The 16,898-nt window shown below is 38.8% G+C and overlaps 1 protein-coding gene across 5 annotated transcripts in view; it reads right to left on the reverse strand.

Annotated features, from left to right (window-relative positions):
- The window catches only part of pak1.S (p21 protein (Cdc42/Rac)-activated kinase 1 S homeolog), a 77,067-nt gene that overhangs the window by 12,523 nt on the left and 47,646 nt on the right, over positions 1-16,898 (reverse strand). For all 5 annotated transcript variants that reach the window (XM_041583012.1, XM_041583013.1, XM_041583014.1 and 2 more), the window contains 4 exon segments: positions 12,721-12,784; positions 4,420-4,468; positions 597-709; positions 209-326 (listed from right to left, as the gene is read on the reverse strand). In XM_041583012.1, coding sequence (XP_041438946.1) covers positions 209-326; positions 597-709; positions 4,420-4,468; positions 12,721-12,784 — 344 coding nt within the window.

Consider the following 16,898-nt stretch of genomic DNA (forward strand, 5'->3'; position numbering starts at 1 on the left):
TGATTTGGTGGTAACATGGGTGTGGTTTAAAGTGGGTGTGGTCTAAAAACAGGGAGTGGCTAACACTGGCTTCCATTATCAGCCCTCCACCATGTAGACCAGAAAAATTCCGGCCCTCGGTAACATAGAAGTTGGACAGCACTGGTCTAGATGATAATTGTGTATCATGTGCTACACATACATAAGACTTAGAAGGTTTGGACGTTACCTCTCTGCACACTGCTGCAATCTCGCCCTCTTGCAAACAGGTCTCTGTGACAACATCAGTGAGAGATCCACCTGCTAGATATTCCATCACCACCCACAGCTCTTCCCCAACCAAGTAACTGAAAGGGAAAAATTACTTTCAGGTAAACAAAAACAAGTCAGGGAGCGCTGCACCCGGCATTAGATCTAAATTCAGTACAGCGTGTGCAGCGCTAGCAGGTAGTAAGTACACAGGTGTCCCTTAGTACTATAGCACTTGTATGTGGGGGGCACAGCAAATTACACCTCTAGTATCTTTGTGCAGTGTGTGTCTGACAAAAAGCAGAAATGAAATTCCCATTATAAAATCCATTTGCCCCCTGCAAAAACACACTCCCCCTTTAACTTACCTATCCAGGTAATTCACAATGTTCGGGTGTTTGTTTTCCCTCATTACAAGGATCTCGTTGATAATTAACTCTTTCTTCGGCTGCTGCTGCAAATTCATCTGCTTGATCGCCACCTGCAAGCCATAAAAAGGGTTAAAGGATGAGTAAACCTTAAAAATAAGTGAATGTAAAATTGATGATGGGGCTATTGTAAGCACTTTTGTAATTTACATTCATTATGTATTTATTTTTAATTCCAAGATATTAAGAAATGCGTGTACTTTTAGGAGCAGATTTATCAAGGGTCGAATTTCGAATTTAAAAACTTTTAAATGAAATCAAAGATTTTTTTTGGCCGATTAGGTCTGTTTTCGATCGAATTAGAATCGTATGAAACAAAGTAATAGCGCATTCGAATCGCACGATTCGAAATTTCCACCAATTGACTCCAAATAGGTTCTAGGAGGTCCCCCATAGCCTAAAACAGCAATTCAGCAGGTTTTAGGTGGCGAGTCAAATTTTTAAAGAGACAGTACATGATAAATTTCAAAATTCTAATTTGGACTATTCCCTAGACGAAATACACAAAAATTAGCTCGAAATTCATATTTTTTTAATTTGAATTTTCACTTCGACCTTTGATAAATCTTAATAAAATATGAATGAATTTTGTTACAATTTTTCCACCAGTCTGACCACCAAGTAGTCAAGGAAGTTGTCAGGAGAAAGAAAGAGGCTGATGTTCTTCTGCTTAGGAAAGATGTGAGAAAGGTTTCTAATTTTATTCCTAATCAGAAGAACATCAGCCTCTTTCTTTCTCCTGACAACTTCCTTGACTACTTGCTGGTCAGACTGGTGGGAAACTGACCAGCAGGTGGCGCTGTTGTAACACAATTCATTCATATTAACAGTACATGTATCCCTTAATATTTTGGAATTAAAGAGAAATAAATAAATAATGAATGTACATTACAAAAGTGCTTTACATTCACTTATTTTAAAGGTTTACAGATGCAACTGAAAATCAGTTACAAAAAATGGCAAAAATGATTCCGATTCAGTTGCTGTCAGTCACAATAATAATATACAATATAATATGACAGAAGAAGAGGTAATCTTAAGCATGACAACTCCAAGCATCTTGAGATAGTTGCCTTATGTACAGTAAATAGTTTTAAAACCCAGATTCTCAGTGTAAAAGCCTAAATATGGTTATGAACATTATGCAAAATCTCACAGTAGCTCTCCAGGATCATTCCTGGGAAAACTTTCAGGGAATCACCACTATTATTAACCTTATAACTTGGTCCTGTACTGTGCCAGTGGCTTAGCTACACTAAGGGGCAGGTTTATCAAGGGACGAATAGGAAATTCGAATTTCAAATTCATATTTTTGAGTGTCAAAATTTACACATTCAAATTGTAATCCCCCTATTCGAATGTAAATTCAAATGTGAGATTTATCTCACAGCTCAACCCTGGAAACAGTCCTAATTCTAAAATTCACGCCTAACAGGGCTGGTCCTATCAAATGTGGGGCCCAATTGGGACCATGTTGGCGGGGCCCCTAGACAAAGTGTTGCTGGCTACTGACACACCAAGTATTTAGGAAAATAAGGGCATACAGGCACAAAATAGAAAGGAAAGGGGCAGACAAGGTAACATAATAGGGGCACACAGGGTAAGAGAGAGAGGGAGGAAATAGGAGAGTGGACTGGGCCAATTAGTTTGGGGCTGGGCCGATTCAGCTTGGGAGCAGGCTTGGTTGGATTGGGGGCAGGCAGGGCCTATCAAGGTTGGAGGAAAGCTGGGCCTATGAGAGTTGGGGGCAGGCTAGACCTAGGGATTTGGGGATGGGCTGGACTCTCAAAGTTGGGGGCAGGCCAGGCAGCATCATGTGCTGAGGGAAATATTATCTGTGCTGCCCTGTGGTGCGGGGCCCCCCAGAGGTGCGGGGCCCAATTGGGCCCAATTGGTCCAATTGGCCTAAGGCCGGCCCTGACGCCTAAAACCTGCCGAGTTCATGTGCAAGTCAATGGCAGAGGTCATTTGAGCCATTTGGAGAATATCCTTCCTAAAATTCAATTTATTTTCGGGAGAAAAACACGATTTGAATTTTTGGGTTGGAACCATTTGATTGTATATTCCCAGTCGAGTAGACCATTCGACTGGGAGGTTATTTAAGAAAACATTTGAATAGCTAATCCATTAAATTCTTTTCTTAAATAACGTCCCAGTCGAATTGTGAGTCTCTTCGAAATATAAAAAATTCACATGAATTCGAAATTCGACCTTAGATAAATGGGCCTTTAAGGGGCAGATTTATTAAGGTTCAAATGGTCAAAACAAACAGATTCGAATTTTAAACCACCAACTCGAATTCGAATGTGAGATATATCACACTTTGACCCTGGAAACATTTCTAATTTGAATATTTGCCACCTAAAACTTGCCGAGTTCATGTACATACGAGTCGAATTATCGGGTTGGAACCATTCGATCGAATTTGATCGTATATTCCCAGTCGAAAAGATTTACAATTCTACTGGGAGGTTATTTTAGGAAACATTTGAATGGCTAATCCATTTAAAACGATTCTTAAATATCATCCCAATCGAATTGTGAGTCTATTTGAATTTAAAAAAAAACTAGGGATGCACCGAATCCACAATTTTGGATTCTGCTGAACCCCCAAATCCTCTGCGAAAGATTCGCCAAATACCGAACCAAATCCTAATTTGCATATGGAAATTAGGGGTGGGAAGGGGAAAAAATTCTTTACTTCCTTGTTTTGCGACAAAAAGTCATTTGATTTCCCTCCCAGCCCCTAATTATTAGGGATGCACGGAATCCAGGATTCGGCCGAATCCTTCTGCCCCGCCGAACCGAATCTGAATCCTAATTTGCTTATGCAAATTAGGGGTAGGGAGGGAAATTGCATGACTTTTTGTCACAAAACAAGGAAGTAAAAAATGTTTTCCCCTTCCGACCACTTATTTGCATATGCAAATAAGGATTTGGATTCGGTTCGGTATTCGGCCGAATCTTTCACGAAGGATTCGGGGGTTCGGCTGAATCCAAAATAGTGGATTCGGTGCATTCCTACTAATTATATGCAAATTAGGATTCGGTTCGGCCAGGCAGGAGGATTCGGCGGAATCCGAATCCTGCTGAAACAGGCCGAATCCCGAACCGAATCCTGGGTTTGGTGCATCCCTAATCCCTAAAAAAAATTCACATGAATTCTCAATTCTACCTTAGATAAATGGGCCTCTAAGGGGCAGATTTATTAAGGTTTGAATGGTAAACTTGAATTTTCAAAAAAAAATATTTTTGGTCAAAATTCACAAATTCAAATTTGAAATCACCAACTCCATTTTGAATTGAATGTGAGATATATCACACCTTGACCCTGGAAATTTGAATATTCACCACCTAAAACCTGCCGAGTTCATGTACAAGTCAATGGCTGAGGTCCGTTGAACCATTTGAAGATGTTAATTGCCTTCCTGACATTCGAGATTTTCGAATTCGATTCGAATTTTCAGGGCATTCATTTTCGATCGAATATTAGCCGTTCAAGTTTTTTCATAAATAACCTACCATTACAGTTGTGAGTAAATTAAAATTTAAAAAAATTTACATAACTTGGAAATTCGACCTTTGATAAATCTGCCCCTAAAATGTGGGTTGGGGGGAGTGTTGTTCAGCTACCTTTCCTTAACTGCCAATTGTACCTATGACAGATCAGAACCAAGTACCCAGCCCTGCAGTTCCTGAACCTTGCTCACATGCCCTGCCACTCCAGTAAATCTATATATATAATAAATACATGACCCCTCACCTCTTGGCCAGTGGCCACGTCCACGGCAATATAAACAGTCCCAGACGCCCTGGACAAAAGAAAAAACAGTATAAACTTTCAAGAGCATTTTTGCACAATTGCACAATGTAAATGTATCGCATCGTAAAAAACAAAGAGGCCTATTCTGTCTTTTTGACCAAGTTGCATAATTATTGCTTCACGGTGCAACTCTGGGGCAAACACATCAGGACTTACTACTGGCAATAACATAGAGTTATGTTAAAGGATAAGTAGACCTTTAAAATAAGTGATTGTAAAATGGATGAGGGGGCAATTTTAAGCACTTTTTTTTAATTTACATTCATTATTTATTTATTTTTTATTCCAAGATATTAAGGGATACATGTGCTGTTAATATGAATGAATTTTGTTACAACAGCGCCACCTGCTGGTCAGTTTCCCACCAGTCTGACCAGCAAGTAGTCAAGGAAGTTGTCAGGAGAAAGGAAGAGGCTGATGTTCTTCTGCTTAGGAATAAAATTAGAAACCTTTCTCACATCTTTCCTAAGCAGAAGAACATCAGCCTCTTTCTTTCTCCTGACAACTTCCTTGACTACTTGCTGGTCAGACTGGTGGGAAACTGACCAGCAGGTGGCGCTGTTGTAACAAAATTCATTTATATTAAAGGGATACTGTCATGGGAAAAAAAATTTTTTTCAAAATGAATCAGTTAATAGTGCTGCTCCAGCAGAATTCTGCACTGAAATCCATTTCTCAAAAGAGCAAACAGATTTTTTTATATTCAATTTTGAAATCTGACACGGGGCTAGACATTTTGTCAATTTCCCAGCTGCCCCATGTCATGTGACTTGTGCCTGCACTTCAGCAGAGTAATGCTTTTTGGCAGGCTGCTGTTTCTCCTTCTCAATGTAACTGAAGGAGTCTCAGTGGGACATGGGTTTTTACGATTGAGTGTTGTTCTTAGATCTACCAGGCAGCTGTTATCTTGTGTTAGGGAGCTGTTATCTGGTTACCTTCCCATTGTTCTTTTGTTTGGCTGCTGGGGGGGAAAAGGGAGGGGGTGATATCACTCCAACTTGCAGTACAGCAGTAAGGAGTGATTGAAGTTTATCAGAGCACAAGTCACATGACATGGGGCAGCTGGGAAATTGACAAAATGTCTAGCCCCATGTCAGATTTCAAAATTGAATATAAAAAAATCTGTTTGCTCTTTTGAGAAATGGATTTCAGTGCAGAATTCTGCTGGAGCAGCACTATTAACTGATTCATTTTGAAAAAATTTTTTTTCCCATGACAGTATCCCTTTAACAGCACATGTATCCCTTAATATCTTGAAATAAATAAATAAATAAATAATTATATAAATAATGAATGTATGCTGCCTTGCAAAAGTATTCACCCCCTTGGTTTTTTACCTATTTTGTTACATTCCAACCTTTAATTTAAATGTTTCTTAATTGTATGTGATGGATCTGCACAAAATAGTCTAAGTTGGTGAAGTGAAATGAGAAAAAAAAAAAAATATATTGGCATGTGCATATGTATTCACCCCCTTTGCCATAAAAAATCCTGGTGCAACCAATTACCTTCAAAAGTCACATAATTAGTGTCCACCTGTGTGCAATCTATGTGTCACATGTTCTGTCAGTATAAATACACCTTTTCTGACAAGGAACCACAACAAACCTGCCAAGAGAGGGCCACCACATTCACTTATTTGAAAGGTTTACTTATCCTTTAACCAATGAATGTCAATTGGCTGGCCCAGGAATTCCTAAGGCACATATCTGGGTAGTGATGTGACCAACTGACCCCAAGGTTAGTCAACTCAATGTTACAACCTATGTGCAGGGGCAGCTCACATAGGATCTGGGGCTGAACAAGTGAATATCCCAAAATCTTTTTGGGTAGGTGCCAGTTGGTAGGGGGTCCACTCATAAAGAGACATACACATTGCAAAGCACTGATGTGCAACTACTGCATAGGACACTGACCCAATAAAGTGCTCTTTTTAGTTTTTGACTCCCACCTTTCCACCATGGCCTGACCTAGTTACACCAAGGGGACATCAAGCGTGACAGCCCATAATACATTCCCTCTTATCTGCTGCCAGGTAAATACAAGCGGAGCATTTGCTGACAGAGGCACAAAGGGAACATTCATGCGGCTAATCCACGGGCATTCTCCGGCTATGAGCAAACGCTGAATGTTCACTGGTCCATGGCACTTCACAAAGCATAATGGCAGGTGCTGCTCGCCGTTTAGTAAGGAAAAAGGCAAAGCAAGGCTGATTTTAACTACAAATGTATTTCACAGATCTTGCTTTATTTATAAGGGAATAAGGTAAGGGGTTGGTTTATACACATTCTTATTAGCTGCAGCCTGGCAGGACAACCACAAATTCAACTTTAAAGACACAGAGGTTGTACAAACCATAGACAGATCATTAGAAATGCTGCTAAATATCCCAACCCAAGTACCATTACAGGGGATAATCTTGTTGAAAAAACAAATATAATTTGCTCTTCGGTTTTTTATGAAGATATAAATGATTTATCTTTCTATTTTGTCACTATCGGCCAGGAATATAAATCTGTATGTGATCTAATATAACAATACAACAATTGGTTGTAAACATTCTTGTGTCTCTCATTAACTTTATCAGTAAGGGTCTCAGACACCAGGTTTTATTTATATATTCTAGTTTATGTATAAAGTGCAAACTTATTTATGCAGAACAACATTCCCATCAGTCCCTGCCCCAGTGGAGCTCACAATCTAAGGTCCCTATCACATTCCCATCAGTACCTGCCCCAGTGGAGCTTACAATCTAAGGTCCCTATCACATTCCCATCAGTACCTGCCCCAGTGGAGTTTACAATCTAAGGTCCCTATCACATTCCCATCAGTACCTGCCCCAGTGGAGCTTACAATCTAAGGTCCCTATCACATTCCCATCAGTACCTGCCCCAGTGAGTTTACAATCTAAGGTCCCTATCACATTCCCATCAGTCCCTGCCCCAGTGATCTTACAATCTAAGGTCCCTATCACATTCCCATCAGTCCCTGCCCCAGTGAATTTACAATCTAAGGTCCCTATCACATTCCCACCAGTACCTGTCCCAGTGAGTTTACAATCTAAGGTCCCTATCACATTCCCATCAGTACCTGTCCCAGTGATCTTACAATCTAAGGTCCCTATCACATTCCCATCAGTCCCTGCCCCAGTGAGCTTACAATCTAAGGTCCCTATCACATTCCCATCAGTACCTGCCCCAGTGGAGCTTACAATCTAAGGTCCCTATCACATTCCCATCAGTACCTGCCCCAGTGGAGCTTACGATCTAAGGTCCGTATCACATTCCCACCAGTACCTGCCCCAGTGAGCTTACAATCTAAGGTCCCTATCACATTCCCATCAGTACCTGCCCCAGTGGAGCTTACAATCTAAGGTCCCTATCACATTGCCATCAGTACCTGCCCCAGTGGAGCTTACAATCTAAGGTCCCTATCACATTCCCACCAGTACCTGCCCCAGTGAGCTTACAATCTAAGGTCCCTATCACATTCCCATCAGTCCCTGCCCCAGTGAGTTTACAATCTAAGGTCCCTATCACATTCCCATCAGTCCCAGCCCCAGTGAGTTTACAATCTAAGGACCCTATCACATTCCTATCAGTCCCTGCACTAGTGAAGTTTACAATCTAAGATCCATATCACATTCCCATCAATTTCTGTGCCAGTGGAGCTTACAATCTAAGGTCCCTATCACATTCACATTAGTTCCTGCCCCAGTGGAGTTTATAATCTAATGTCCCTATCACATTCCCATCAGTCCCTGCCCCAGTGATCTTACAATCTAATGTCCCTATCACATTCCCATCAGTCCCTGCCCCAGTGATCTTACAATCTAAGGTCCCTATCACATTCCCATCAGTACCTGCCCCAGTGGAGCTTACAATCTAAGGTCCCTATCACATTCCCACCAGTACCTGCCCCAGTGAGCTTACAATCTAAGGTCCCTATCACATTCCCATCAGTCCCTGCCCCAGTGAGTTTACAATCTAAGGTCCCTATCACATTCACATTAGTCCCTGCCCCAGTGGAGTTTATAATCTAATGTCCCTATCACATTCCCATCAGTACCTGCCCCAGTGAGCTTACAATCGAAGGTTCCTATCACATTCACATTAGTCCCTGCCCCAGTGGAGCTTACAATCTAAGGTCCCTATCACATTCAAATTAGTCAATTGCCCTAGTGGAGTTTACAATCTAAGGTCCCTATCACATTCACATTAGTCCCTGCCCCAGTGGAGCTTACAATCTAAGGTCCCTATCACATTCCCATCAATCCCTGTCCAAGTGGAGCTTACAATCTAAAGTCCCTATCACATTCATATTAGTCAATTGCTCCAGTGGAGCTTACAATCTAAGGTCCCTATCACATTCCCACCAGTACCTGCCCCAGTGAGCTTACAATCTAAGGTCCCTATCACATTCCCATCAGTCCCTGCGCCAGTGGAGTTTACAATCTAAGGTCCCTATCACATTCCCATCAGTTCCTGCTCCAGTGGAGCTTACAATCTAAGATCCCTATCACATTCCCATCAGTCCGTGCCCCAGTGGAGCTTACAATCTAAGGTCCCTATCACATTCCCAACAGTTCCTGCTCCAGTGGAGCTTACAATCTAAGATCCCTATCACATTCCCATCAGTCCGTGCCCCAGTGGAGCTTACAATCTAAGGTCCCTATCACATTCCCAACAGTTCCTGCTCCAGTGGAGGTTACCATCTAAGGTCCCTATCACATTCCCATCAGTCCGTGCCCCAGTGAGCTTACAATCTAAGGTCCCTATCACATTCCCAACAGTTCCTGCTCCAGTGGAGGTTACCATCTAAGGTCCCTATCACATTCAAATACACTAGGGTCAGTTTTATTAAAAGCCAGTTAACTTGCCTGTAGGTTTTTGGGGTGTGGTGGGAAACCGGGGTACCAGAGGAACCCAAGCAAAAACAGGGAGAACAATCGCACGCATTGAATGCAGGCAACCAACTTCTACATCACTGTGACTCAAACTTTACTGAGAAGAGAATTCTGCTGCCTCACATTCTACAGGATCAGCCTAGGGACCGTCAGGGAGACTAAAAACGGTCAGTCTGCAATCCATTGACACCAATGGGCAGTGAAAATATTGCATATTTTGAATTTGAACACGTAAAATACTCTGCTTTTTACTCAAACAATTTCACCCTCACAGGATGAAAAAAAGACAAGTGCCCACTGAGACACAGCTATTATCCACGTACCTCCCTAATGACAGGTGTAATACAAACAGGACATTCCTGAGTGAAACTCAATATACTTTCTGTTCAGCCTCTCAGAACAATTGCTGAAGGTTTCGGCTTTCCCCTCCAACAGGAAATCACAACTTTTCTATTTTTTAAAGAATTCAACACTGCGAAGCACTGGTTTTACCTGTGTTATTCCAGTAACAAGATCTTAAAGGACCAGTTCAGTGTAAAAATAAAAACTAGGTAAATAGATAGGCTGTGCAAAATAAAACATGTTTTCATTCAAACTCGCCAGGCCAATAAAAGCTGCCAATTTCTCCCTCCAGACATGTTTTACCTTAGACTTAACTAAACAAATTAAAGCTAATCTCATATACAGGTATAGGATCCCTTATCCGGAAACCCGATATCCAGAAAGCTCCGAATTACGTTCTCCCATAGACTCCATTTTATCCAAAGAATCCAAATTTTTTAAAAATGATTTCTTTTTTCTCTGTAATAATAAAACCGTAGCTTGTACTTGATCCCAACTAAGATAGAATTAATCCTTATTGAAAGCAGAACCAGCCTATTGGGTTTATTTAATGTTTAAAAGAATTTCTAGTAGACATAAGGCATGAAGACCCAAATTACGGAAAGATCCATTATCCGGAAAACCCCAGGTCCCGAGCATTCTGGATAACAGGTCCCATACCTGTACTACATTTACTCTGCCATTGGGGAAACACCTGTCACCCCTTATGTTAACTGCTACTGAAATTAATAGCAATCACCTGTCACCATTGGTGATCCAGAGGATTTTGTCCCCAAAACAATGAAATGTTAGGTCAAAAAAAAAAAAAAGATTATATATATATATATATATATATATATATATATATATATATATATATATATATATATATATATATATATATATATATATATATATATATTTAGTGTTAAAGGGGTTGTTCACCTTTGAGTTAACTTTTAGTATGATGTAGGAATGCACCGAATCCACTATTCTGGATTCAGCAAACCCTCAAATGCTTCGTGAAAGATTTGGCTGAATATCAAACCAAATCCTACTTTGCATATGCAAATTAGGGGTGGGAAGGAGAAAACATTTTTTACTTCCTTGTTTTGTGACAAAAAGTCACACGATTTCGATCCCCGGATTCATTTCAGCCGGGCAGAAGGATTCAACCGAATCTGAATCCTGCTGAAAAAGGCCTAATCCTGCCCGAACCCAGAATCCTGGATTCGGTGCATCCCTAGTATGATGTAGAGAGGTATATTCTAAAACGATTCACAATTGGGTTTCATTTTTTTTTTATTTGTGGTTTTTAATCCGGAGGTTTCTTGGCTAAAAATACTGAAATATTAGGTCAAAATAAATGTTTTTTTTTTTTAGTGTTAAAGAGGTTGTTCACCTTTGAGTTAACTTTTAGTATGATGCAGAGAGGGATATTGTGAGACAATTTGCAATTGGGTTTCATTTTATATTATTTGAGTTATTTAGCTTTTTATTCAGCAGCCTGCCAGTTTGCAATTTTTAGCAATATGGTTGCTAGGGTCCAAATTACCCTAGCAAACATGCACTGATTTGTATAAAAGACTGGAATATGAATAGGAAATGAGTAGTAAAAAAGTAGCAATACCACTAAATTTGTTGCCTTATAGAGCATTTGTTTTTCAAATGGGGTCAGCGACCCCCATTTGAAAGCTGGAAAGAATCAGTAGAAAAAGGCACATAATTCAAAAATTATAAAAAATAAAAAATGAAGACCAATTAAAAAGTTGCTTAGAATTGGCTATCCTGTAACATAATAAAAGTCGACTGAAAGGTGAACCATGCCTTTAATACTCCTGTGTTAGTTATAAAAGATTTTGATAAGCAGGGTCCTATTTTACCCTTCTTTATCGGTTCTTTATGTAGTCTATATGTTTAATTAACACACCTTTTTATTGTATACTTGAGAGGGGGGTACAGACCCATGTTTAAGCCGCCCTCCAGACTGCATCTATTCAGTCCGGCCACAATTTCCCTTAATTTCTGTTGTAGTCTGATGGCAGGAGATATATATATATATATATATATATATATATATATATATATATATATTATATATATATACAATAGCTATAGTTGACGCTTTATAAATACATAATAATGATTGACACATTACCAGACAACTTCCACCAAATCATTCGTACGTTATGCAGGAATAAGAACGTTATACAGAGAAGCACACTAACACTTATAGCTCTTCCTGCTGAGCAGAACAAGTGTACTATTCTAACTGCAAGGGTCTTTGCTCTGATAATAAACAACTGCATTATCCAGATAAGTATAGCCCCCATGCAGAATACATTATGCTTATATTCAGATGACGTCCCTAAAAAATTTGTTTTAAACTCCAATTGACTATACATAACCCACAAACAGCACAGTTGCTCCAAGTCCTGTATAAGTCAACCCTGAATTTTAAAGGGGAACTATTCGAAAATTTAATATTAGCGTAATCATACTGAAATAATACGTTTTCTAAATATAATCAATTAAAATGTCTGTACTGTTTCTAAAATAATCAAGTTATGTTTACTATTCCTCTTTTAGCATTATATTAAAATCACCAGACGTCATGTCTCTCTACATGCAGGATTTGTGCAAAAGGCAGTTATTTTGTTAGATTTTGTTTGTACTGGAATCAGTTATTTGAGTGAGCTCTAATACATCTGCTAGGAAAGGAGCCCCCCTATAAGATATATTGGATCTAACTGTCAGTGAATATCTGACACCCAACTGCTGCATGAAGAGAGAATGAAGAGAAACAGATGCTGAGAGAGGGATAGTGAACAGAAACTTGATTATTTCAGAAATGATACAGAATACTTAATTGAATGTACGGTATATAGAAAGTTTCTTATTTCAGTATGAGGGAGCTTATATTAACTGTTCATGTTTGCAATAGTTCCCATTTAAGTTTTATTGTGTACTTTATTTGTAAGCATTAAAACAAAGAAAGAGAAATATATACTTACCCCTGTCCAATCTTCTCAAATCTTGTGTATTTTTTCTTTGGGTCTCCTACACTTACTATGCTTCCTGCAAAACAGTGTCAATCGATTATAAATAATCCGCTTTCACTGTATTGTAAGGTAAGACTTGTGTGTGTGAATAAAGTACCCCCTCTTGTAAATTATAAGGATATTATAATTTACCAAGGAGTTTCATGACAGGTCATGTAACTCCGAGGTAACTTCTAATATCCTTATATTTTACAACTAGGGGTACTTTATTTATTATAATACACAAATTTTAGTGAGTCATGTGACAGAAATGACATCAGAACTTACCGTTTATAACTGGTGACATCAGAAATCACTGTTTATAAGGATATAATTTACAAGATATTCATGGCTTTTGTGTAATATATATATATATATATATATATATATATATATATATATATATATATATATATATATATATATATATATATATAATATATATATATATACACAGTCCACATGCATGGTGCACTCCAGTAGACAGTCAATTCAAGCCAGGGTGCTGTCCCATAAAGTATTGCATAAGTATTGCAAAAATGAACACACTCCTGGACTTCATAATGCACTGAAAAAATGTATTGTCAATGTCAAAGTTTAGTCATTTTTGCAATACTTGTAAAAAAATGATATATATATATATATATATATATATATATATATATATATATATATAGTTAGACAGAACACACAGATATCAACAACATGGTAGAGAGCATGTTACAAGTATTTAGTACAGGTATGAGACCTGCTATCCAGATTGCTCAGGACCTGGGGATTTCCCGATAACAGATCTTTCCATAGTTTGGATTTTCATACTTTAAATCTACTAGAAAATCATGTAAACATTAAATAAACCCAATAGGTCGATTTTTTGCTTCCAATAAGGATTAATTATATCTTAGTTTGGATCAAATACAAGCAAATCATTTTTCAAAATTTGGATTATTTCATTATAATGGAGTCTATGAGAGACATCTATTCCGTAATTTGCAGCTTTCTGGATAACGGGATTCTGGATAACAGATGCCATACCTGTAGTAAAAAAAACACAGTACTGTTAAAGGGGTTGTTAACCTTTGAGATAAGTTTTACTATGATGTAGAGAGTAATATTCTGAGACAATTTGTAATTTGTTTCCATTGTTTATAATGGGTGAGTTTTAAGTTATTTTTATTCAGCAGGTCTTTAATTTGTATGTTCAGCCATCTGGTTGCTAGGGTCAAAATTCCCCTAGCAACCATGCACTGATTTGAATAAGAGACTGGAATATGAATAGGAGAGGCCGGAATAGAAGGATCAGTAAAAGTAACAATAACAATACATTTGTAGTCTTACAGGCATTTGTTTTTTAGAAGCGACGCCCATTTGAAAACTGCAAAGGGTCAGAAAAAAAGGCAAATAACTATAAAAAAATAAATAATGAAAATCAAATGAAAAGTTGCTTAGAATTAGCGGCTCTAAAACATAATAAAAGTTACCTTAAAGGTGAACCACCTTTAAGCAAAATGGCTTAATTGAGGAAGCCAATATTGCAGCTTCTATGTAATTGCTAACATGCCAATATCACCTAACTCAGAGGCAAGCAAGTTAATAGGAAAGAAGAATATTGCACTTAAAATCGAAAATGCTGTGGGACAGAAAGATCATTTAGAACCTATAAATATTAAATGTGTTGTTTATGTGTGAGAGCAATAATCTAGAAGGTTAAAATGAAACACTGTTTGTTTCACTTGCAAAGACCAAGCCCTCCAAAAGTAAGTTAATAACAGAAAGATTCCGGTTTAAAGTGTTTTTAATTACATAATCAAATTTGCTGATTTGGGTTATTCTACTTAATATACAGTATAAAACAGAGGAGCTAGTGTTATATGACTTAAAGGAACAGTAACATTACAAAATTAAAGTGTTTTAAAGTAATAAAAATATAATGCAATGTTGCCCTGCACTGGTAAACTGGCGTGTTTGCTTCAGAAACTCTACTATAGTTTATATAAACAAGCTGCTGTGTAGCCATGGGGGCAGCCATTCAAGCACAGGATACACAGTAGATAACAGATAAGTACTACTATAGTTTATATAAACAAGCTGCTGTGTAGCCATGGGGGCAGCCATTCAAGCACAGGATACACAGTAGATAACAGATAAGTACTACTATAGTTATATACAAACAAGCTGCTGTTAGCCATGGGGGCAGCCATTCAAGCACAGGATACACAGTAGATAACAGATAAGTACTACTATAGTTTATATAAACAAGCTGCTGTGTAGCCATGGGGCAGCCATTAAGCACCCAGGATACACAGTAGATAACAGATAAGTACTACTATAGTTTTATATAAACAAGCTGCTGTGTACCCATGGGGGCAGCCATTCAAGCACAGGATACACAGTAGATAACAGATAAGTACTACTATAGTTTATATAAACAAGCTGCTGTGTAGCCATGGGGGCAGCCATTCAAGCACAGGATACACAGTAGATAACAGATAAGTACTACTATAGTTTATATAAACAAGCTGCTGTGTAGCCATGGGGGCAGCCATTCCAAGCACAGGATACACAGTAGATAACAGATAAGTACTACTATAGTTTATATAAACAAGCTGCTGTGTAGCCATGGGGGCAGCCATTCAAAGCACAGGATACACAGTAGATAACAGATAAGTACTACTATAGTTTATATACAACAAGCTGCTGTGTAGCCATGGGGGCAGCCATTCAAGCACAGGATACACAGTAGATAACAGATAGTATACTATTTAGTTTATATACACAAGCTGCTGTGTAGCCATGGGGGCAGCCATTCAAGCAAGGATACACAGTAGATAACAGATAAGTACTACTATAGTTATATACACAAGCTGCTGTGTAGCCATGGGGGCAGCCATTCAAGCACAGGATACACAGTAGATAACAGATAAGTACTACTATAGTTTATATACACAAGCTGCTGTGTAGCCATGGGGGCAGCACATTCAAGCACAGATACACAGTAGATAACAGATAAGTACTACTATAGTTTATATACACAGTGCTGTGTAGCCATGGGGCAGCCATTCAAGCACAGGATACACAGTAGATAACAGATAAGTACTACTATAGTTATATACACAAGCTGCTGTGTAGCCATGGGGGCAGCCATTCAAGCACAGGATACACAGTAGATAACAGATAATCTACTATAGTTTATATAAACAAGCTGCTGTGTAGCCATGGGTGGCAGCCATTCAAGCACAGGATACACAGTAGATAACAGATAAAGTACTACTGATAGTTTTATAAACAAGCTGCTGTTAGCCCATGGGGGCAGCCATTCAAGCACAGACACACAGTAGATAACAGATAAGTACTACTATAGTTTATATAAACAAGCTGCTGTGTAGCCATGGGGGCAGCCATTCAAGCACAGGATACACAGTAGATAACAGATAAGTACTACTATAGTTTATATAAACAAGCTGCTGTGTAGCCATGGGGCAGCCATTCAAGCACAGGACACACAGTAGATAACAGATAAGTACTACTATAGTTTATATAAACAAGCTGCTGTGTAGCCATGGGGCAGCCATCAAGCACAGGACACACAGTAGATAACAGTAAGTACTACTATAGTTTATATAAAAGCTGCTGTGTAGCCATGGGGGCAGCCATTCAAGCACAGGGACACACATTAGATAACAGATAAAGTACTACTATAGTTTATATAAACAAGCTGCTGTGTAGCCATGGGGCAGCCATTCAAGCACAGGACACACAGTAGATAACAGATAAGTACTACTATAGTTTATATAAACAAGCTGCTGTGTAGCCATGGGGCAGCCATTCAAGCACAGGACACACAGTAGATAACAGATAAGTACTACTATAGTTTATATAAACAAGCTGCTGTGTAGCCATGGGGGCAGCCATTCAAGCACAGGACACACAGTAGATAACAGATAAGTACTACTATAGTTTATATAAACAAGCTGCTGTGTAGCCATGGGGGCAGCCATTCAAGCACAGGACACACAGTAGATAACAGATAAGTACTACTATAGTTTATATAAACAAGCTGCTGTGTAGCCATGGGGGCAGCCATTCAAGCACAGGACACACAGTAGATAACAGATAAGTACTAATATAGTTTATATAAACAAGCTGCTGTG

Source organism: Xenopus laevis, chromosome 2S (genome assembly GCF_017654675.1).
Source record: "Xenopus laevis strain J_2021 chromosome 2S, Xenopus_laevis_v10.1, whole genome shotgun sequence".
In the NCBI taxonomy this organism is placed as follows: domain Eukaryota; kingdom Metazoa; phylum Chordata; class Amphibia; order Anura; family Pipidae; genus Xenopus; species Xenopus laevis.